The sequence below is a fragment of the Pungitius pungitius genome, chromosome 3 (genome assembly GCF_949316345.1).
Source record: "Pungitius pungitius chromosome 3, fPunPun2.1, whole genome shotgun sequence".
Taxonomy (NCBI): domain Eukaryota; kingdom Metazoa; phylum Chordata; class Actinopteri; order Perciformes; family Gasterosteidae; genus Pungitius; species Pungitius pungitius.
The window spans coordinates 5,616,141-5,638,829 of NC_084902.1; the positions used below are offsets into that span (position 1 = coordinate 5,616,141).

The 22,689-nt window shown below is 45.9% G+C and overlaps 4 protein-coding genes across 11 annotated transcripts; 2 read left to right on the forward strand and 2 right to left on the reverse strand.

Annotated features, from left to right (window-relative positions):
• Positions 1-39: 39 nt before the first annotated feature.
• dnaaf1 (dynein axonemal assembly factor 1) lies at positions 40-1,984 on the reverse strand. The gene is made up of 2 exons (XM_037465745.2): positions 1,031-1,984; positions 40-948 (listed from the first exon to the last, which is right to left on the reverse strand). Exons 1-2 carry the CDS (start codon positions 1,965-1,967, stop codon positions 56-58), a joined length of 1,830 nt encoding a protein of 609 aa, XP_037321642.2. The 5' UTR covers positions 1,968-1,984; the 3' UTR covers positions 40-55.
• A 144-nt stretch (positions 1,985-2,128) lies between these two features.
• Positions 2,129-4,261, forward strand: mrpl44 (mitochondrial ribosomal protein L44). Its single transcript, XM_037465761.2, has 4 exons — positions 2,129-2,367; positions 2,689-3,157; positions 3,284-3,462; positions 3,632-4,261. Exons 1-4 carry the CDS (start codon positions 2,141-2,143, stop codon positions 3,804-3,806), a joined length of 1,050 nt encoding a protein of 349 aa, XP_037321658.2. The 5' UTR covers positions 2,129-2,140; the 3' UTR covers positions 3,807-4,261.
• Positions 4,262-5,015: 754 nt separating this feature from the next.
• On the forward strand, positions 5,016-19,395 carry agfg1a (ArfGAP with FG repeats 1a). Of its 8 annotated transcripts, none has more exons than XM_037461483.2 (14): positions 5,016-5,332; positions 10,873-10,966; positions 11,751-11,866; positions 12,595-12,760; positions 12,973-13,135; positions 13,975-14,094; positions 14,927-14,959; positions 16,489-16,692; positions 17,218-17,401; positions 17,550-17,629; positions 17,836-17,958; positions 18,331-18,483; positions 18,680-18,774; positions 18,927-19,395. In XM_037461483.2, the coding sequence occupies exons 1-14, from the start codon at positions 5,166-5,168 to the stop codon at positions 18,984-18,986; spliced, it is 1,758 nt and encodes a 585-aa protein (XP_037317380.2). In that variant the 5' UTR covers positions 5,016-5,165; the 3' UTR covers positions 18,987-19,395. The 8 variants fall into 8 exon arrangements, with proteins under 8 accessions (XP_037317380.2, XP_037317387.2, XP_037317396.2 ...); XM_037461490.2 differs by having other exon boundaries at positions 13,978-14,094; XM_037461499.2 differs by lacking the exon at positions 14,927-14,959.
• Positions 19,396-19,946: 551 nt separating this feature from the next.
• slc19a3a (solute carrier family 19 member 3a) lies at positions 19,947-22,679 on the reverse strand. The gene is made up of 8 exons (XM_037461567.2): positions 22,587-22,679; positions 21,935-22,179; positions 21,347-21,582; positions 20,851-21,262; positions 20,681-20,759; positions 20,407-20,599; positions 20,184-20,325; positions 19,947-20,093 (listed from the first exon to the last, which is right to left on the reverse strand). The coding sequence occupies exons 2-8, from the start codon at positions 22,079-22,081 to the stop codon at positions 19,947-19,949; spliced, it is 1,356 nt and encodes a 451-aa protein (XP_037317464.2). The 5' UTR covers positions 22,082-22,179; positions 22,587-22,679.
• Positions 22,680-22,689: the final 10 nt, after the last annotated feature.

Here is a 22,689-nt window from a genome sequence, read left to right on the forward strand (position 1 = left end):
TAATATGAAAAAAAAACAACAGATCAAAAATAAAACCTGAATTTTATTATTTTCATCATTCAAGCTCCTCAATCAGGCACCGGGGTGGAGAAGATGTGTGGTTTAGTTTGGAATTTCCCACTGGCTCAAAAATAAGGGTATCAAGAGCCTCCTTGTCTTCTGGATACACCAATGATGGGGAACTGCTTCGCCCCACAGCTGATTTGCTGCACTCGCCCATTAAAAACACAGACATTTTATCTGACCCAACGGTCGGGACGCCTTCGTTCTGAATCCCGTTTGGACTCTCCTCGTCACTGCCTCCGGATATGACCTCTATCATAGGTCTGTAAACTCTCTGAGGAGAGAACGTTGCCGAGAAGGTGTCCACGTCCTCCAGGTCGGGCAGGTCATCAATACGCAGCGGGCGGTGCAGGGGCAGCTGGATGGTTTCCAGCTGGTCGGGTTCCTCCAGCTCTGTGACCAGCGCTCCGGGACCGTGTGCCGGTACCGACCCGTCAGCTTTGGGAGGACCGGCCCAGAGACGAGGAGGCTGTTTCCTGTCGCCCGGCTCGCTCATGTTCACCGCTTCACTTTTAACAATCTGGATTCTCTTTTGTTGTTGTTTGTCATCTTGTGCTTTTTCCCTATCGAGCATCTTTCCCGGAGCCCTCTCTTGTTCTCCCGCTGAGTGCTCTTGATTCACCACCTCTTCCATAACAGGTGGCTCTAGCTGCGACTCTTCCTGGTCGTCTTTCTCTAGCGGATCCCTCTGGAAATCGCGACCTGGCTGCTCTGCCTCCAGATTTCCACAGCAGGATCCCTGTGTGGATTGGCTGTGGAGGAGCCCCTCGTGGGCCTCCAGGCAGTCCCTCGCAAAGGATTGGATCTTCTCTCCGTTGGGTGAAGTCAGAGACCGGGTGTCATTTTCCTCACATGGAGTCTCTGTAGTGGTGAAAGCCTCGGCACCTGAAACAGAACAGATTGTACACAGGTGTTGAAAAAAAAAAACACACACACATTCAGTGTGCGCACCAGTAAAAGGGTTCACCTGTCTGCTGCAGTTCTCGAAGGCGTCGTCTCTCCCAGGCGGCCTTCCGAATCTCTGCCATGGCATCTAAACTGTCCTCAATTTTCTTCCTCTCTCGGGTCTCCCATCGCACCCTCTCTTTGCGCTCCCCTTCCAGGCCCCCCACCGCCCAGGCCTCTGCACATGCCCTGTCTTTGGCGAACACGGGGCGATCGTCCAGGTAGGTGAGCTGCTTGAGACGCACGATCGTGGTCTTCCTGTAGTTTGGGATTTTTCTCACCACCTCGTTTCCAACTAGATTGAGCACACGCAGATCCGGCATGGCTTCAAGTACCCAGAGGATCTCGGGGTCGTTTAACAGGTTGTGAGACATGTCCAGCACGCTGATGGCCAGACACTGGCTCAGGTGCTCGACGTCTCCCACGGTCTCCAGCTTGTTGTGGGCTATCTGCAGAGTGCTCAAGTGAGGGAAGCGGGAGATGTTCTCAATGGTGCGTATGTAGTTGTTGGAGACATTCAGGGTGGAGAGCTTTTCCAGTGGTTCAAGGTTTTCCAGCTTGTAGATGAGGTTGTGCTGAAGGAACAAGCAGCGCAGTTCAGTCTGGGCATCCAGATTCTCAATGCGTCGAAGCCCATTGCTTTGCAGCCAAAGACTCTTCAGTCCTGTGTACTCCTCTAGGTTCTCAATGGCGGATAAACCTTGGCAATGCAGGTACAGTGTGTCGTTCAGGTGTGGTGTTGAATAAAGGTTATTCTGCTTACAATGGTTTTTCAGGAACTTCTTCGTCATTTGTTGCCCTGAGTGTGTGAGTGCCTCTTGAAGTGGGCTTTGCCGTTTGTTGTTACTTTCTTCAGCTTTATCTTTGCTAGTGGAAGTTATTACTGCAACTCCACATTTCTTTTTGGTCGCTCTCCCCACTTCATCTTCCATCTTTTCCTGGGCTTCGGGAGTTGACATTGTCAAATTATCCGGCGAGATGTTTTCGAGCAGTTCGTAAGATGTGTTGTCCCGTAAAGTTCAACCGCAAGTCAGCTCCTTTAACTACCGTTAGTTAATGTTTACGTTTGTTCCCATAGTAACGCACATTCGGTCGTTACACAGGAACTGTGACCTTTGCCGGATATTGCGTGATGTTCCTGGTCGGACCGTTTACGCGGTTGCACGCTGTGTCAGTAGCCAACATGGCGTCCGGATACATACTAAATCGTGGTGTCCTAACATTAGGAATTCACTGTCAGCGTGTTTGCAGAAACGTGTCATTATCTCAGGTTAGAGAGAAAAAGCGATGGATGAAGGCCTACACATACCTCATGGCCAAGAAGTTAAAGTTGGAAGGACCTCCGCCACCGAACCCGCGGTGAGGCTAACCGTTAGCTAACGATGCTAACACAAGAGTCGAATAGAGAGCATCCCAAGGCCATTAATGTAGCGTAATTGTTATGTTGGGTAACGTGTGTATTAATCTTATCTTATAGGATAGCACAATTGCAGCACACATCTTGTCAATGCAGACTGTTCAGTCTTTAAAGCTAGTAAACATGGTTTCTATGCACATGTTGAGGTCAAATCTGGCCGCGCCCCCCAATCCTGAAAAGACACCACTCTTCAGATAGCACAAAAACAATTTTGTGGATGAAGCCACGACTCAAGATGAGTAAACTGTCTGACATCCTTTCAGGTCTCAACAGCCTCACTGGGATCACCACGCCGAGGTTCAGGCGTTCAGCAGCCGCCTCCACGAGAACTTCTCCCTTGAGGTGCTGAAGACGGCCTTCATCAATCCGTGTTACCTGCAGGCGGAGCACAAGAGGAGACAGGGGCTAGGCGTGGGAGCTGAGTCCACTGCCCTTGCTCTGGAAGATAATGTTCAGCTCAGTGAGAAGGGAGCGAGCTTCACTAGAAGCTTCCTGACCGACTGGTGCAGGGCCAGCTTCCCGATCCTGCCGAGCGACGGGGTGGAAAGCGTCGTCAGGCACCTCGCCAGTACGGGAGTTGTGACCTATGTAGCGAGAAATCTTGGCGTTGGTGACTTGGCCATGAGTGCGGAGTGTCCTGTTCCCGACGACGTGCTTCATTCGACGTTCATGGCGGTAGTTGGAGCTCTACTGGAGAGCAGTGGAGCAGAGAAAACTGGATTGTTCCTCAGGGTGAGAATCTTGCTGCAGAGAATAATGCGTACTAAGTATCATTAGTCTACGTTCAGACCTTTGAGTTTGCTCTGTTTGTACAACAGTATGGTTTTTCATATATTTTTTCTTCTCCCCCTTCAAAAGGATTTCCTGGGCCCTCAGCTGATCGGGAAGGACCTGTTTGATATGTGGAAGGTAGTCAACCCCATGGGACTGTTGGTGGAGGAGCTTACTGAGAGGAACGTTCCGCTGCCAGAGCCTCGCCTCATCAGGGCCGCTGGAGCCAGTACTGTCCTGCCACTATACTTTGTTGGCCTGTACAGGTACGGCTGATGTGAATGCTGGTCGCCAAATGAATTGCCCAAATAACAGTAATTGATTGTGGTTGTGGGTTAAGTGAAATGAAGATAATTTATAACACACCTGATGGTTACATGTTTTGATTATAATATGAATAGTAAACAATTGTGTTGTGTGTGTTTGATAAATCAGCAACCAGAAGCTTCTGGCTCAGGGTCCAGGAGAGACACTTGCAGCAGCTGAGGAAGAGGCAGCTCGTGTGGCCCTCCGGATACTCTACGGCTACACCGAGAACCGCAGACCCCTTGATTTCTCTCCACTACAACAACATCAGCAGCCATTAAATCAATCAATCAGCAGCAACTAATGAAATACCAAAACTTGATAGACAGGGGTCGGGGCAGTTAGAACCGGAAAGTAGCATGAATCTACTAAAGAGATTATTTGAGATAAAGCACATCTCGTTTGTGGATTACAGACTTGCTACCGATCGTAGGGAGAAAGGTAAATGATGTTGCCATTTACCTTTTTATTGGAGATCAGTCCAATTTATCAAAGTTGTTTTCTTTAGGTGTATAAAAATGAGAGCAAATTAAACCTGTTCATGTACAATGTGACTACGATGTAAGATCCAGGCTATAACTCTCAGACAGAAATCTGAGCCTTTAAAAGTGGTATCACATTTTTACAAGAGTAAAGTGACTGATGACCTATTGGTTCAGCAGTCCATGGCAGACAATGATCGGGATATCTGGTTGTATAAATGCCATTTGGTTTACTTGGTAATCTGTGACTGTAATAAAAAGTAATAAATGTACAAAATTACTTTGTTCATGCATATTTGCATTGTACTTGAATTCAATCTTTAGGTTCTTAAGGATTTTAAGAATTTTAGTTTATAATTATAATTCAATTACTCATTTTCAATGTACACATCTTTATGTACCAGTGTTTTCCCTGCATATGGTGCATTTTTCTCTAAAGAACTAACATGCTGAGCATCGATAGTTTTATGAAAAATAAATGTTGTACTTGTGATTTTCTCATGTCCTTGCATGTAAAACGTAAACGGCAGAAGAAACACACCACCTCAGTTCCACATCCCTTATTATCAGGCCCCCTCCATATTGTTGCAGTGACAATACTAACCGCATGATGGCACTTGTGTAAAGAGAATAGCAGCGGGCTGTGCATCAGCCCTTAAAACCAAGTGATCTCAATGAGCAAGATAGTTCATGTCGCTTCCCAGCCTTCGTAATGTCTAGGTCGAGCCACTTCGTGCGGTCTTGACTAACAGTAATGTTTTCAAAACAACTATGATCGTATAATTACAAGTAATATTCTAACTATCAACCACATTAATGGATATAAAATGGCATTGAAACATAACGAATACAAGACGCGCATGGACCAAAACGTGGCGGCTGGCGGAATAACGGGATCCACGCGAAGACGGAAGTCGACGGCAGAAACCATCTTGTTCCGTTAGTTTTATCGATCCAACGCCTCGAAGTCTTCGTTCGAGGAGACGCAAGCCCCCCCCTCCCTCTCCCCCCCCCTCTCTCTCTCTCTCTCTCTCTCTCTCTCTCCCCTGACAACAGAGCCACCCACCCATTCCCTCTCTGTAACACGCACGGACCGGCAACCGTTAAAAAAAAAGCACCGGTGAAACTCTACGGGACCCTCCAGCCTTCGGTTCTAGTAATCCCGCGGTGTGACCTTTACCATGGCGGCCAGTGCGAAACGAAAACAAGAGGAGAAGCACCTAAAGATGCTGAGGGAAATGACGAGTTTGCCTCCCAACAGAAAGTGCTTTGACTGCGACCAGCGCGGCCCAACCTACGCCAACATGACCGTGGGCTCCTTCGTTTGCACCTCCTGCTCTGGCATCCTGTGAGTATCCTGTTACCGGGTGGCCTAAAGCTCGGGCGCGGTGTAACGCCTCGGTCACATATGGCAACCGTAGCCGCCGTTAGCGCCGTACCTAGCGCTGGCTAACGCTAACGCTAGCGCTAGGTACGGCGTCGGGGGAGCGTCTCCGGCGTGAGTTTAGCTCCTGTGACATTGCCTCCACCTCGCGGAGTTTGGGCGGGGTGCGGCACATCGAGGTGACGGCGTTCAGCGCGGCGAGCTGACGTTTTGACTACGACAAAGACGCTAGCTCGTGTTAGCTTCCAGTGTTGGCCGGAGAACTTCTCTGACACTTGGCGTTAGCAGGCTAGGTCGGGTGAGCCGGTGTAGCCGGAGGCTGCTAATGGTACCAGTTGCTGGCAACGTGTCGGGGCACCGGCACCACCACCACCTTCAAACCGCGTTGTGGTTTAACGTGCTGTCGTTACATGCGTATAACATGCATGTGTCATACTTAAAAATTGTCTGTTGGGCCGACGAAGCATTTCGTATCTTATGACGTAACGTTATTCGTTTTGTATTAATATTATCCCTAGAGCCGTATCGAGAACTAACGTTATCCGTGTTTTTAAACTAATGAGGAAACACCCGGGTGTGGGAAAAGCCACATTATTCTCGAGACAGGTGACGTTAGATGGTCAAATGCAGTGCCGGTATTCCTGCCATCCTCTGTTGGATTTGGTGAGATTGGAGAGGTGTTGCACTGAGAAATGCACGTCGACTAATAACCAACACGGCCACTGTGTGACGAATACAGTCAAGTCAGAGGTATCCAGTTGGATAACGCAACCACAGCCTCGGGGTTCCAGTGGAGGATCGGACCGCAGATGGCTTTTGAATGACTTCAAGCCTTGTCGCGCAGTTGCGTAATCGCCATCAGTAGTTCGGGATTTGGGATTAGTGAAGCATTCCGTTACTTCTTTTTTATAAACCTCTCGTGTATTGCACTTGGACATTTTTTTATATATAGTTGTGGCTATGTGTGATGCAGGCCGCATTAAGATATCTATTGTGGTCACTTTACAATTGATGCCATGATTCTCTAAGGGTTTTGGATCCATTGCACAATATATGAGACAATATAATACAACATGGAGGGAATATCTGCCTTTTAGTACCTATATTGCTTTCCTATATATTGAAATTCTGCGAGTCTGAATATAATAATCTCATCTGGATACATTTCATGATTGTACCTTTTCTCCCACCAAATCAAATCATGCTCTTATATAAGGGAGGACTGGCCAATAATTCTATTTGATAGTCATCTTTCAGTCGAATTCCACTTTGTCAAAATGGTATATACTGATCTCATGTTAAACATAATTTCAAATTGTATTTGTCTGCTTGCATGTCAATATACCTAAAACATGTGTTAGGGGAGTTAATAAAGTTATGCTTTTTTTTAATGTGGTTATTTCATGAAGGCTATTTATCTATTTGATGATCAGATATACATGAGATGTACATTGTCATAGTGATATGAAATAACTGACCAAGCCTACCTTCATATATTAAGTGCTGCAACCTATTCTACCTAATTTTCCACCGGTACATCATGGCATTTGATATTTTGGGAAAAAAAAGATTTAGACAAGATCTGGCTCAGAAACATTCTCTTGGCCAAAAATTCAGATCCTTTTTTTCCACCAAGTCTCGCCTTTTCTGACAAATATGGCTTGTAAACATACATTGTGTAAATGTAACATAGCATAATAGTTACTGATAATTTGGCAAGGCAAAGGGAAGGTATCTATTCACACTAACGCCACACTAATGATTTTGTAGTTTTATCAGCCGACGGAAGGATGACGTAATCGACACAACTGTGCTCTTTGTCCCACAGATATAGCCCTCGTGTGACCTTAATCTGTACAAACTGTTTTAGCTGCCTCCACTCAATGCAAAGGTTATTTACTGTAGCATTGAAAAGAGATGAGATTGTTTGTTTGTCAATATGTTTGCAGATTTCACTTTACTGGTACGTCTACTGGGACTCCACTGTTAATTTCCCATTTGCCAACACTACGGTTTTAATCTATAATGCGTTCTAATTGAGTTTATAAATAGCTTACGATAACAATTTTCAGCAGAAGACTCCTGGATCGCTGTCTGTCTGATGTATGCAGGAAGCTATTTGTTGTGATTGTACGCTCAGGAAGTGGTACGGCCCAACCGCGCTGCTACATCAGCAGCACGCGTTGTTCTGTGTGCCACAGGAAGTGACAAAGGTCGCCATCTGCTTCTCTTTACTTTAAAGACGTGAGCATTGTGAGATAGCGCCTAAGTATCCATACTCGGTCTTGATATATTGTTTTGGTTACTGACTTCACTTGACTGAGTTATGTTGCTGATTCAAACAGTCTTTTAAGTACATTCAACCGGTAGTGTCTTTGCTGACTTTGCGTCATAGAGGCGCTTTCTAATTTAAGGAAGCCGTTTTCCCCTATCTCCTTTTATTCAAACTAAAGGCCATAATACTATTTAAATGTTTTTTTGATTATGTCAGGAGCATGACCAACTACTTCATACAGCCTCCTCCCCTTGTAGTTGGGGTTATTTAATGGGTGGAGTTGGAATCTGCTACATAAACACATTCCTTATGAAGGTGGAGACCTTCCCAGGAGAAACACCGCTCACAATGTCTCCTTCTGGAGATTTGCTCAAGGCAGGAAGTAGCACCACTTGGCCTATGTATTCCTGAGTAAGCAGGGATCCAAGTGAAGTGAACAAGGCGGGAGGTTTCTCTGACACTAAATGTCCTGGATAGTGTTTATCAATGGAAAGAAAACCCCTAAAACTGAATAATTTTGGATTTCCACTGCCTGTGACCCTTTTTTTTTTCTTTTAAAACTTGCAAGCTGAAGCACTGTTGGCGGACACATTGATGGTTGATTTTGTCAAATGCTGATTTGATAGTGCAGTGTTTCCCCTACCAATGCACCAAGCCCTTTCCTCCCCTTCCCTCCCCCCAAGAAAGTCTGGAATTAGAAGAAGAAAAATCTTTTTCTTTTCTTTAATTTAATTGACAGTTCCGACAGTCTGTGCGGACAAAATGTACAACACGCAGGATAAAAAGCAGGCTGGTAATCTAGTGAGGCCAAAAGGCATGTTTACAAAAGCTTGCTTGAAAACCAGGGTCATCCTGTGGTTGTTTTTTTACCCCCTGTCCAGTAGCCAGTCGGGGGGGGCTGCGACTCAGCCGCTGTGAGAGGCCAGCCATGATGTGGTGTTTCCAAACCGTAGGTGACAAACCCTACTTTTTCTGCCTTTGGTTTTGGAGGATGGTGTAAAATACTATAACGACGTAGAGCTGCCAAGTGAAGGATGGGGCATAGCCTCCCAACTCTTTTGAGACTCAACGTTGCCAGTTCATCTCACCCTGGAGCCGGTATGCAAATGAGCAGATTTCTCCCGGCTGAGCCGCTCTGTTGTAAAGTAGCAACACGGCCATAATTATTTAATTGTGCAATATGTGAAGATTGGTCTCTGATGCACTAGGCTACTAGTAGACCTGAACGGGAAATGGATGAATTTGGCCACCATGGATGATCAATGGTTTATTTCATATAATGCACAGACATTGATGTGTACTGCATCATGGTCAAGTTCTTTATTTTATATAACTTTGGTCATTTTATTCTCCCTACAAATATAATCCCGCTTTCACTAAAGCATGTCACACTTGTATGAAACCCAGATTACATAAATCACTTGATAATAACATTGTTCACCTCCTAGAACTTCTAGAAGTTTTATTTGGATAATGGGTACATTTTGAGGCAGAAATTGACTGAGTGAGATAAGGTTGGCAGAAATCCAGTATTTAACTCATTTTAAATGTAGCATCACCTTATAAAATAAGATACAGTCAATGAACTCAAACTAAATAGCATCAGAAAGCCTTTGGACAATCGGATAGAGCTGCTGCCATCATATTTAGACCTTCAGGGCTATTTAGCCTTCTCCCTGTATCTGACCTAGTTTCACGATCATTTACTTACCTCATGGTGTATAAAACACATAAGCTTAAATACACGGACTCAGAGGTGATGCTGAGAGGTGATCATTTTAATAATGGAGTAATTCATTATCAATCTTTTAAGCTTGCAGGCTCCTGTCAGTGTATCCACCTGCTCTCTGTCATTTTTTGAATGGTAATGACACAACGTCTGTTGTTTTCCTAATGTTCATCTGCCTGATGGATGTGTAAAGAATAGGAGGGGATGAGGACGTGTTCTGGAACGGGGTAACTGTGAATAATTTAGCAGTTTTGTCTAGTATTTCCCTGCCGTTAGGATCTGACTCTTATATGTGTGTAACATTGTTTATAAATGTGACTCTGGGGATCGTGTTTCCGAGAGCAGTGGTTCTCAAAATGGGGGCCCTGGGGTGCTTTGAGGACGGGCCAATAGTGCCACAAGATATTGCTATATAAAAACCTCAAGCTGTCACTACATAAAAAAAAAAAGAAATGGGACTTGTGGGTGAACTTGGCCAATTATCAAGCGGCTTTTGTATTTTTGCATAGGGGGCACGTAAACAATGCTCGGCTTCTCTCGGTGTGACCGGCGTCCGGTGCTTCCCGCCGACCTGCTAGCGAAAAGCCACCAGATGATGCTAAATGATCCAGACACAGATTGACACTCATCATGGTCACCATCACCCGTGTCCTAGTTTTGTTTTGACCCCGGCCAAACCAGTGTGCTGGCATGGCGACGCCTTGGTGCCGACGTGAAATCTCAGAAGAGTTCAACGTTGGGTTCCGGTTGATTTGGTTGAAGTGTATGGTTAAGAAGGAGGAAAAAACCCTGATCTCGCAGAAAGGCGTGAGGCGATGGCACGCTGAAGACGGAAACAGGAGAGCGTGTTGACACTTCTGTGTGATATCAGGAAAGTCTCTTCCTCGACATGAGGACTGCGGTGCTCAATGGTTAAATTGTTCCACTTCCAGGCTAAGTGCTAATCTGCACCTTCACAGACTAAACAGGTGGAAACCTTGAAGCCAGTACTGCATTGGCTTTCACTTGCTGCTGGCTCCAGGAAAGAACCCTCTGGCAAGCAGGCCTCGAGCTTAATATAAAAGCCTAAAAGCTTTTTTCCCCTCCTTAACAGTTACCAGGCTCATTTTAATTTGGGCCGCTGTGACAGGAGATGTGACCTTCTCAAGGAAATGAGCACGGCTTGTGTGCTAATGGGTGTTACTCCATAATGGGTGCGCGTCTATATTAAGGAACGTCGCTTGTTCTTTTGCTCTGCTGACAACCGCAGTTCAGTCACTGGCAGCCAGGGGGCCGTTTCATCCACTTCCTTTGTTCGTTTTTACTTACGCCCTTTTTTTCCCCACCAGTATTTGTCTCTTTCTGCAAAGCTTTCATCCTTTCCCCAGTTAGACACAAACAACAGCTAGCTTGTTGCTAAATAAATGGCACCCTCCCGAGAGGTGAGATCTGGTGTCCTGATGAGATGGTCATGTGTACAATGTCTTTAAATTAATCTGACCACTTTTCATTCACCTGCAGACGAGGACTGAATCCACCTCACAGGGTCAAGTCCATCTCCATGACAACCTTCACGCAACAGGAAATAGAGTTCCTACAGAAACATGGCAATGAGGTAGGCATGGCGACAGTCTGTTCATAATGGTGTTAAAAGTGTTTTGGTGAAATGGACCAATGCCACACTATTAAAAGCTGCAGAAGACTCAAAGTTGTAGCTAATGCACACATCTTTCAAGCCTGCTCTATAAATAATACCGCCACTTTATATTTTCAGCAGTTGCAGTTTTGAAATCGTATTGCTTCCAAATTAAAGGCTTTTATGTGCGGTGAGTTTGTTCGTGTGTCTCAAACCCAGCAGCAGAGGTTTACAACTTGCAGCACTATTGCTTCATCTACAATGTAGCACCCAATGCTGAGAGCACACACACGCATGGAGAAATCTCTCTTTACAGGATTAGGCTAACACTTTAGGAACAATATGCAACTCAAGGTCAGAAGGGTGAGACTTGGATATATATATATACAGTATATATATATATATATCTCCCCCCCACATATCCACAGTGTTTCCCACACATAGACTAATCTGTGGCGCACATGTATTGATGTGTGATTTAGTACGATGTGTTTTGTATTTACACCAATAAAGTTCTGCTGTACAAATCAATATAGAACGAATGATTCCAGTTCAGCGGTCGGCCGTTCCTCCCCCCGGTCAGCCGCCGCACATTAACGTTGGATCTGTGGGAAACACTATCTAGATTATATTTTTCATTCTCATGTTGGAATCTGTTTGTCTGTACATGTCAGTGATGATAAACTTGCCCTTATTTGTAGCTGTGTGTGCAACAGAGATGTTCTACCAAAAATCATTTATCCCGTTACCCCGTTTGTTCCAGGTGTGTAAACGGATCTGGCTTGGCCATCATGATGAAAGAACCGCCTCAGTACCCGACTTCAGGGAACCACAGAAGGTTAAGGAGTTCCTTCAAGAGAAATACGAGAAGAAGAGATGGTGAGTCAGTTTTGCAAGCTGGCACTGAGAGATATGAGCAATCCTCTGTTAATGTGCACCGTTAGGACACGTAGCTTTCCTTCTCTCTGGCTTGTGAAAGTGAGCTCGGGCAATCCACAACAAGCCCTTCTTTAAATGCATGCAGTGTAGGACGTCACGGTCCAGCTGATTAATGTGGAATTCCTAGTGGTTCCGAGGAGTTGATGGTTGATTTTGTTCCAATACGTATGCGGTTTAGCATAGTTGTTACTGGTGCATTGTGACTTTTGGGCGAAATGATTGAAATTCTTGGACTTTTGGTGGAGAAACAAGTGCCTGTCAAATAGATACTTGCAAATTAGTTATAAAAAGCAAATGTTTATTTACTGAGAATATTGGGTGATGTAGTTAGACAACTTTAGCCATTTGTCTTCTGAGTATTTGCATACTCGGTCAACTATGATGTATATTATTACCGCTACTAGTAGCAGTACTCTGTCGTTAGTGTTTGAAGTCTGGCCAAAGTCAGCTGTGCTTGTATCACCATGCCGACATCTGCTGCAGGCCGTTTTCCTACAACACTTTACCAGTCTGCTTGCTGTAGAATGCATTGCACATTCTGATTGGAAAAATGCTTGATTTGATAACATTTATTTGTATGATTTTGGATTGTTTTAACTGCTGTTAGCCATTTAGCTAGTAGCATGTAGTGTAATCCTATTATTGTAATGTGACTTTTTATTTTCTAGGTATGTTCCTCCTGAGCAGGCCAAAGTAGTAGCAACCGTCCATGCTTCAGTCTCTGGCTCCTCAAACAGCAGCACCAGCAGCACCCCGGAGGTTAGGCCGCTGAAATCCCTGCTGGGGGAGTCGGCCCCCTCCCTACACCTCAACAAGAACACCCCGCCTAATCAGGTGAGGTTCATGTAACGCACATGCATACATACGTGAGCAATTTGTTGGTACTTCATGAATCAACTCTGATTTTTTTAAATCTTCTTTTTTGGAGGGGTTATCAATGACGAAACCTATTGCAGACTTACACGGACAAATGCGCTGCGCGGTGTAAATAAGTGCTGGTTTTTATTTATTTATTTAAATAAATATCAATCTCTTGTCTCCACTAGTCTCCAATCGTGAGCCGTGGACAAACCCACCAGCAGCAGTTCCATGACAAAAGGTTCGACCTCCTCAGCGACCTGGGGGGAGACATCTTTGCCGCACCGTCCAACATGAACGCAGGAGCCAGCTCCGGTTTTGCTAACTTTGCACTTTTCAACAGCCACAAAAGTAAGGAACAACAACTAACTGATTTGATTTAATAACTAATAAAGCAGAAAGTGTGTTATGAATTTACATGCTCCTACATTTCCACATGGCCCCCGGAGGGCGGCCGGGGTTATAAAAGGACAGCATGTTTGAGATGGAGTCGGACCAGCCATTGCTTTGTAAACCAAAAGGAGGATTTTGATTATTCAAAATGCAACAGGTCTGGAGTTAAGGTGAAATACCTCAACACCCGCTCCGAAGAAATAAACTCCACTGAATCTATATTTGCAGTCAATATCCAAACAGCAAAAGGTGGCTCTACCTTTCACGTGATGGTCAAGCCCTCCAAGCGGCTCCTTTTTCATCCTTTCACGTTGGACTGAGACTTAGTAATACAACTCACGGTATAAGTGTTTCTACAAAGCAGGAACAGTCGGGGCTCATTCTTAGCAGATATTTCTGCAACAGCATACATCCACTTTCCTGTTCCTGTTCATCTACATGTGCTTTTAATAATGAGAGTTCCTTTTTAAAAATGTCTTATGGCGACATCTCCAACTTGCCCAATCTGCCCCCTTTTTAATGCAGTCTGCACTTCACAAAGCAGTCAAGGATGTGTGTGTCCTCTCGGTGGGGAACCCACACAATCTAACAGGACCCATGTTGCCCACTGTTTCACATTTTGTTTTCATGGGATTATCTCATATGTAGCATTCAATCCATTGTATTTGTGACATTTGTCTGTCATCCATGCCTTTTTGTCTTCATATGTACGGATCCATTATATTCTCTCATCCATTGTTTTCGTCTCATTGTGTGTTTTTGTTCACCTGTCTGTCCTCCTCCTGACACCACCTCAGCAGCACAGAGTGCCAACGCAAACGCTGACTTTGCTAATTTTGATGCGTTTGGGAGCACCTCTGGGTCGACGGGTGGTTTCCCCTCCGCGCCCCAAGCCCCAGTCCACCCCTCAAGTACAGGTAGAGCAAACGTTTCACCTCCACATCACGGCCAGATACAGACATGACCTTCATGCGCAGACGGAGAATGAACATGTAGGGAAGAAGGCACCTGGACATGCTGACACATACACATTCCTTAGAAGTTCTCTGCATCTGCTCTCTGGGGGAAAAGCTTTCCAGAATTTAACTGGTATCACATTTGGAAGTGAGCGGAGCACCAGCTGCTCACAGCAGCTTTTCAAGTAGACCAAATTTAGTTTTATTTAATAAAATAAATACATTTTAAACTAAGAACAGAAGCAAAACTTTGATTCATAAATTACTTTAAGGCAAATAAAAAGCCATACATTTTTCTTCCAAAACAGAAGTTGACCTTGGCAGCAGGTGCCAGACTTGCAGAGGTTATGGAGCAAAAGCCTTTTTGCTCGCCATTTTTAATGAAATAAAACATAACACGTAAAGATCACTGTGCACTTATTAGGAGGCAGATTAAAGTGATACATCTTACCTTGTTTGTCATTGTCTATATTCCCCCCCGACCCTTTCATTCAGTAACGCATCATATTTGATGTAAAACCTGTAGTTTTTGCCTTTTCTCCAACACATACTATGCTTCCTCAAAGGCACAGCTGCCCCTCTCTGAGGAACATGTTGTGCCCTCTGCTGGTCTGCTTTGATAAGCTTTTTCACTTTTCACCCTTTTGCTTCTGCAGCAGTTGATTTGCTTTGACTTCACGCGTCTCAATGTTTAATCTCCCCTTCAGTTGACCCTGTGTCTTTTGTTTCTCTGCCCCGTCTTGCGTCGCTCATTGCTTCATTCCTCCCTCCCTCTTTTATTTTTGGCTGCCAGCATTCAATGTGCTTTCATCCAGCCGCAGTATGGGTGAGTTTGCCACTGGTCTGCCTCTCCAGGTCGCTCACAGTAAGTCTCTCTCCCTCTCTGTTCCTTTGTCTCTCTCTCTCTCTCTCTTTGGGCTTGCCCCCTTAACAACTTTCTATCTTTCCACCATTTTAACAGTCACTCTGTTCCTTCCCTCTCTGGATGTCATTTTCCTCTCAATGCAGCTCTTTTTGGGTTTGTAACTCTAAAACGCTATTGGCGACCTCACTGGTTGAGGACAGGGAAGATGGGCTTTGATTGGTGCTGTTGTGAACCACTGTAAAAGGTAATAAGGAATAGGAAGTGACTCGAAGAGAACAGACCTGATATCAGTAGTATCAGTCAAGGCTTTGTTTCTGACAGTCCTTTCCCTTTCAGCAAAAATGAGGAACACAGTAATAATGTGACCACGTTGACTATAATGTTGAGTAACTTGGTACTTGTTCCATAATTCAGTTTGTTATGCAAGAAATAATAAAAGAAGGATTGATTCCTTTTCTGAGAAGTTACTTCAGAAAGGATTTCGGGTTGATTTAATGACAGCAGCAGCAGCGTGTGTTGAAGGGTTAGGCTAAATACCAGGTGTGCCTTACAACTTTATGTCAACAACTCTTCACCTGAGACCACTGTGCAGAGAGAGTTTATTTATGCCAATGGAAAACCCTTTAAATGATTATTTAAAAGATAAAATGCCCCAATACTGACTTGTTGAATTGCGTTAGTAGCGGATATGAAAACCCTCTTTAAACCCAGGTTTGTCCGATGCAGGTGAGATTGCACCCGTCCGTTTGCTAAAGGTAGTCAACGTTCCACCGAATTCAATAAAACCACTGGTTGGGAATGAACTGGTGCGATGGTTAGTTCAGACTCACAGAGGCAGTGTGTGTTCAAGTCAGCCCCCCCTTTACCTCAATATTCTACATGTTATCATAAGCTGTGATTATAATTACTGTGCATTGGACATTTTTAAATAGCAAACCTTTCTTCTGCCTTCCAAACTCACCAGTTTACAACAACAGTCCTTGACATCGAACACAATAATCACTGTCGGTGCCTTAAACAGCATTTCTCTCAAACATAAACACGCAAGTTTTTATAGTAGTACAGAATAGTTTTAGATCTGTAATTCCTACTGTGTAACTGTTGCCTCCTTAGTAACAATCGATAGCCTTCTCAACACAGACGCCATTTCCCATGTCGTCGTTTTCACATTTAGGTGTTGAATGTCATCTGTAACTGACTTTTTTCACAGAACTCGGATGTAACCGAGGCACTCAAGAAAAAAAGCAGTTCTGCCATCATTTCATATGTTCTCTAGGTTCATAGGCTAATGGAGAAGCAGCGTAGTGCAGGGTCCCATAGATGTTAAAGGTAATCCCTCCCCAGCCTGACTGCCCCCCCCCCCCCCTCCCCCCAACGTAACCCTGTGTGCCAATCCCGTGCTCCACCACCACCACCACCCTGTCAATGCTGTTACTCAAAACCAGGCACCCAGAGCCGCCTTTGACTTTGAATCTCTCTCTTTCACACAGGTAGCGCCTCAGGTGGACTAGCAAATACCAATTTTGCAGATTTTGACAACTTCCCCAAATCGTGTAGCGCTGACTTTGGATCCTTGCAGAGTAACTCCACAGGAGGCGGCAGAGACGCTGTACAGAGTACTAGCCTCCCTGCCGATAGATACGCAGCCCTGGCTGACCTGGATAACGGGTTTAGCTCTGCCAAAACAGAGCAAGGTAAACTTCTCCTGCCTAGCCTGTTGCATAGATCGTAATGTAGGGATAGCGGTTAACCAATAAAGCCCCTCATATTTCCAAAACTACATGAATTCAGGCGCCTAGCTCTTAAGTTCCCACGAGTCCCCTTCCCAAAGCAGGGACACACACGGCCTCTCATAAAACAGCTGATTGATTTGCTATAAAAAAATGGAATTCTTCTGAACTCGCCCGTGTAAAGGCAAATGATGAAAAGGCCTTCCTGCTGTGAAGAAAGCTCTTTGCCTTTTGGTTTCATTTCACTCGGTCAGACTTCTGGCACTTTGGCATCGGTGAATTCTACAGGTTTTACTTAATTTTGTTCATCTTACAAAATGTACTGATGTGCTAACATTTAAATATTCCCCATTGTTTTGAATAGGTTGAATATGGCAGATATCGCTGGACCTTTTTTTAAAAATTAGAATTTTCCCCCTAGATGCGCTCAGATTAGATGAGTTGAGGTGGATTGAACTCGACTCTGCTGTCGTGTGCTTTTTATTCCAGGAGGTGGCGTCCCTGTCGGGGTGAGCTCTGCCGCCACTGCTGCAGGAGCTGCTGGTTTGCGTCAGAAGCAGCTAGCAATGCAAGGAGGGGGAGACCGTTACGCTGCTCTAGCTGAGCTTGATACTGTCTTTGGCCCCTCAGTCCCTGCCGCTAGTGTTTACAACCCCACCAGCACCTCTCAAGGGTGAGACACACACACACATGATCAAATAACTTTATCAAGCCTCAAATGTACTTTTATGCAAAGCAACTTGGCCTCCATTCATGTAGGGACCCCCCAGGATTGTTTTTGCTTCCTTCCATGTTGATGCGTTGTCTTTGTTTCACTGCAGCGGTTTGTTTGGCCCTGAGTCCGGGATGTCAACAGCACACGCACAGCAGGCGCTGCCTGGCATGGCTCAAGGTTTCGGTGGTGAGTGAACCTGCAGGGGCTTTTTCTGATGCTTTACTGCAGATTTGAATAGTCATGCTAAGTCACACCAGGTGTGTTTGACATCAGTCATTTGTGTGGGAGGGGTATAAACATGGGCCGACGCTTGTGTCTTTGACATGTTTAGGTTGTGCGCTTTATTGTTGTTTCATACTTGTTAAGTGACTCGATACCTCTCCCTCCAACAGCTCAGTCGACTAATCCGTTTGTGGCCGCACCACCAGCAGCAGCAGCAGCAGCTCCCACCAACCCGTTCCAGAGTAACGGCAGGACAGGCAATATGGCGGCGGCGGCGGCAGCAGCAGCCGCAGGTGTGTTTGTGTGTGTGTGTGTGTCTGGGTGCTGTGCTAAATGTGCTACACAAAGACAATCTAACAATTAGATTAGTGCGCCAGTACAGAGTTTGATGGAGAAATGATACGCGGTGTTACGTTCTCATACAGAGAGCGTATCATTTGACAGACCTCCTTTTTCTATGTTGCTCCAGCAATGAATTGACCTTGTTTTTTGTTCTGCTGACGCCATCCCGTGTAATGTTACATTTTAAAGACATTTGTTATGTGCTGTACCATATTATCCCAATTATTTTTTTTTAATAAAAAAAGTAATGCCCTGTTATTTAGTTGGCTTCAGACATCTTGCACCGGCCTCTTTTAACCACTGCCTGTCCTGCTGTGTTGCAGCATCATTTGGCACAGGCTCTATGAGCATGCCAGCTGGATTCGGGAATCCTGCAGCCTTCAACCTCCCCACCAGCTTTAGTGGAACGTTCCAACAACCCTTTCCTGGCCAGGCTCCCTTTCCTCAGCCGCCTGCATATCCCCAGCAACCCAACGGTGTGTGTCTGTGTGCACATCATGTAGATACAGACATATCTGCATCAGTAATGCTTGCATGTGCAGCCGACTGCATGATTGTCACATCAGTGCATCCCGTGAACGTGTCCGTTCGGAGTCACGCGTGTTGATTCAATTAGGTTTGCTACTTTGAAGTGCAGGTCCTCTTCTAAATGACAATGCACTTGGCTTTCAGGAGGAGGATTTCCAGCCTTTGGTCAGACCAAGCCTGTTGCGACTCCTTTCGGGCAGGCAATGGCTGCACCTATGGTCTCTAGCAACCCTTTCCTGGTTAGTAAGGTGGCTTTATGTCTTTGTAAAAAGAAAGCAGCTTTGGTCCCGTGAGCCAACACTATTGTTGATGGAGAATGAGCGGTTAACCTTATTCCTCTTTATTACTTCTGCTGGAGTGTGATGTTTGTTGTGTGTCCTTTTCCTCCTAGGGCTCGGGTCCATCTGCACAATATCCAGCCGGGGGCTCCTCTACGAACCCCTTCTTATAGCGATCCACCCAATCAGCTCCACTACAGGGTCAACAACAAGCGCGCTTGCACTTATTGCACTGTTTGGTTTCACAAGTAGCTTTAAACACAATGTTTGTAAGGATTTGTATTTTCTATCCGTTTGTCACGAATGGAACAACTTGACAGTCATGCACACTTATCATTGGCTACAAATCAAGTGATGGTGTTTGCGGAGGGAGAGTTGATCTCCTTCCCTCGGTTTAACCTGTGAACTGGCCACTACTGAACCACAATGTATAACGAAACTGGCTGAAAACTTTTAAGTTATTGCATAAAGTGTATCCCATTCATTATGCTGCAATTCTGTACATATTCATTTTCTTTTTGGAAATTGGCGCTTTGTGCATATCATTTGTATCTTACACATGAGATTTGTTGAGACAGAACTGTTGCTTGGATAAGTAAATTGGTACTGCCACTTGCTGTATTTGTGAAGAACCAAACTGTTTATTTGTGCAGGTTCCTTTTAGGTTAACTGTTGTCACGAATGGGGGGCGGGGGGGGAGGGGGGAGAAGCCTATTCTGTTGGCAAGAGATGAAGCGACCTCTGCATTATGGTGGGGGCTCGGTTCTCTGGCCGTCCCATGTCCTGCTCACAGAAGCCCGGGTCACAATGCTGCCTGAGTCCATCAGTGAGTAAAGAGAATGGCTTAATTACATGAAAAAAACTTGGCTATTAGAGAATTTTAAGTTAATGTGTATATATATATACAGTATATATAAATATATATTAAAAGGAATTTTAAGTAAGAAAACAAAGACTAAACCGTTCATTTATATTGATGTATGGAGAATCTTGTATATTTGTTTTGTATATATTAAAAAAAAAAAGATTTATATTCATAGTGTTGCAGTCTGTAATTTGGAGCTTTTTGTTTTTTTAATTTGGAGACGATGGGCACCAAAAGCAGTGATGATCTCAGCGGGTCGACCTCGTTTTCAGAACCTGTGTTCCTCAGAGTCTGGAGGTTCTTCTTTGACTGCAGAGGTCGAATCGTGGGACTTGTTGCTTCTCCAAATGGTAAACAATCCGCGAAGTGAAAAGACAACCGCTATGACGGCGAAGTAGCTGGCGTATACGGTGAACTGCAAAGACAACAACATTTACCGATGAGCCGACATACAAAGCCTTCCTACGGCATTCGCAGAAGATTCTAAAGTGATCCGACTCCTCACCTGAGGAATGATGCTCAGGCCCAGTCCTCCACTGTCGACCACCACGGACGTGATGACCGTCTGGAGAGCCAGCGCTCCGAAGTTGTTGGCGCCAAAGACCAGGGCATATCGCTCCATGGACAGGTCAGCCGCGATCTGGTACCTGCTCAGAAGTAGTTTATTTAAATGCTCTTCTACCCGAACTGCCTTCACTACAATGGGTGTGAGTCACGCTCGCTCTTACATGGCTATCGTTATCAAAAGCATGTACAGGCACTTGAAGACGACATAACCAGTGTAGCAGACCCAGATGCTGCCTGTGAAGGTCATGAGGAAGAGCGCTCCTGCCCCGAGTCCAGAGAAGCCCCCCAGGGCCAGCTCTCCCCACTGCTCCCATCTCACCTCGGTGAAGCCGATGCCGTAGGCTGTCGCTGCACCTGCAGACACACCGTCCAATGGGGCTTTAATATGTAATCACCAAACGCCTCTGGAGTCCAATCTGTGCTCTGGTCGCTCACCCAACAGGTTGGACACCGCCTCCACGCCTCCGTTGTACATGCTGAAGTTCTGAGACGGCTGCACGTGCTCCCACAGCACCTGCGGGGTCACGTCGCAGGGCTCCTTCAGGTGATCACTTGATGAATCCGCGCAACGTGAAATCGTCCGTGTCAATGTCTTCCCGGCTCACCTGGACGTAGTTGGTCGTCTGGTTGTAGCCGCACGTGGCCATCGCCCACCACACTGACCAGTAGAGCAGCCGCCTGGAGGAGTAGCACTGGCGGAAGTCCCTCCACAGCTGGAGGAGCGCTTGGCTGCATCTCCTCCCGCCGTCGGGCTCCTCGAGGCCCTCCGCCTGCGGCCCTTTCCCCTCCGCGGGGGCCCCGCGGTGGAAGAACATGCTGCGGCGCGGCATCGGCAGGAGGCAGGACGCCAGAAGAGCCGCGGCCGTGAGAGCCAGGGTGAGCGCCAGGATGCCGTTAAAGGACATGAGCTCCAAGCTGAGCAGCAGCTGGCCCAGCACGGAGCCCACCGTGTACCCCAGCAGCTGGACGCTGCGGCTGTAAGACGTGGCCTTGCGGTACCTCTTTGGATCCACGACGCTGTGGAGAAGAAAAAAGGGAAAAATTCATTCTAAATCCCACTTCTTTTTTCTTTCAAACCCCGTACAGCGGGCCCAGCGTGACCTGTAGATGTAGGAGAAGTAGGCCACCTCGCTGGCCGTCACCACCCCGTAGAAGAACTGCATGGCCTGCATGGCCGCCACGCTCCGCAGCCACAGCAGCGTCGCCGTGGTGACGAGGAGGGTGGCGGCCTGGAACACCACCACGGGCTTGTAACGCAGCCAGTCGGTCAGCAGGAACACTGGCACCAGCACGGAGAGGTAGGAGTACGTCCACACCGGGAAGATCTGGTTGTTCACCTGAGGAGGACAAAAAAAAAAAACCCACAACAGATAAGAGCAATGAGCTATTGATCCGCCTTTCCCCCGTAGCAATAAATCAACGGTTTTATAATCGTGATGGGCTTTTTACCACTCAAGGGATAAGATTATTAGAGTATTTATCTCGTTAGTCAGCAACTCTGTTATTATATAACGACTAAACGTGTAGTTTCTTCAAGCACCAATGAGTTAGTAAATTAAGCCCTTTGGTTTTGAGTATCGAAGCCTAAAAACTTTACTTACTCAGCTGTGATCTCTCCTTTTTAAGATTGTTTTATCTTTCTGATTCATGAACCAAATATTCAAGTAATCGACTCATTTGTGTTAATACCTGCTCTGTTGTCAGATTCTTGTCTGGTCCCGTCAAATACAGGGTAAGGAAAGGCTCCAGGGGTTTAACTGTGCTGAAGAATCCGTAAATGCACAGCAGGGCGGTGGGATACCTCCAGTCCGCCCGCCACCTTCCCAGTGCCTCCATCTTCTGTCCTCCTTCGTCCCCGGCGTGAATGTCTCTGTCCCTCCTGCGTGCTGCTGTCTCCGACCTCGCACCCCTGTTGGATGTCTTAACTATCCAGCCTGTTTCGTCAATCAACAACCCGACCCAAAGAGCAGCGGTTTAAGGTCCAGGTCAGGCCGACACGTGTCACAAATGAGACGACGCGACGAAACGGGACAATTCACATGACTTTAATGTTCTTCACTAATGCTTTCTCAAATTCTTGTGAAGACAAATAATTGTAAAGCCTAAACAAAAAATGTGTTCCCAGAGAAGGTGTGATGGCAGTGGGGGGCATTGGCACCAAAGAAGTATTCATCATTAGTCTTTTGTCGATCCAAGGCTATAATAGTGTTAAATTGTCAGCATTCATAAGACGCATTAGCAGGAACACTCAAAGCACTGTGCAATAAGGCAGCCATTCTCTCTCTCTCTCACTCACACACACTGACACACTGGTGGCAGAAGCTGCCATACAGGGTGTCACCTGCTCATCAAGAGAAATGGTTCAGCAGGTTCAGCAGCGCCAACCTCCTGATGGGTGGGTGACCGCTCTGCCTCCTGAGGTACGTGTCATTCTTCGATCACAC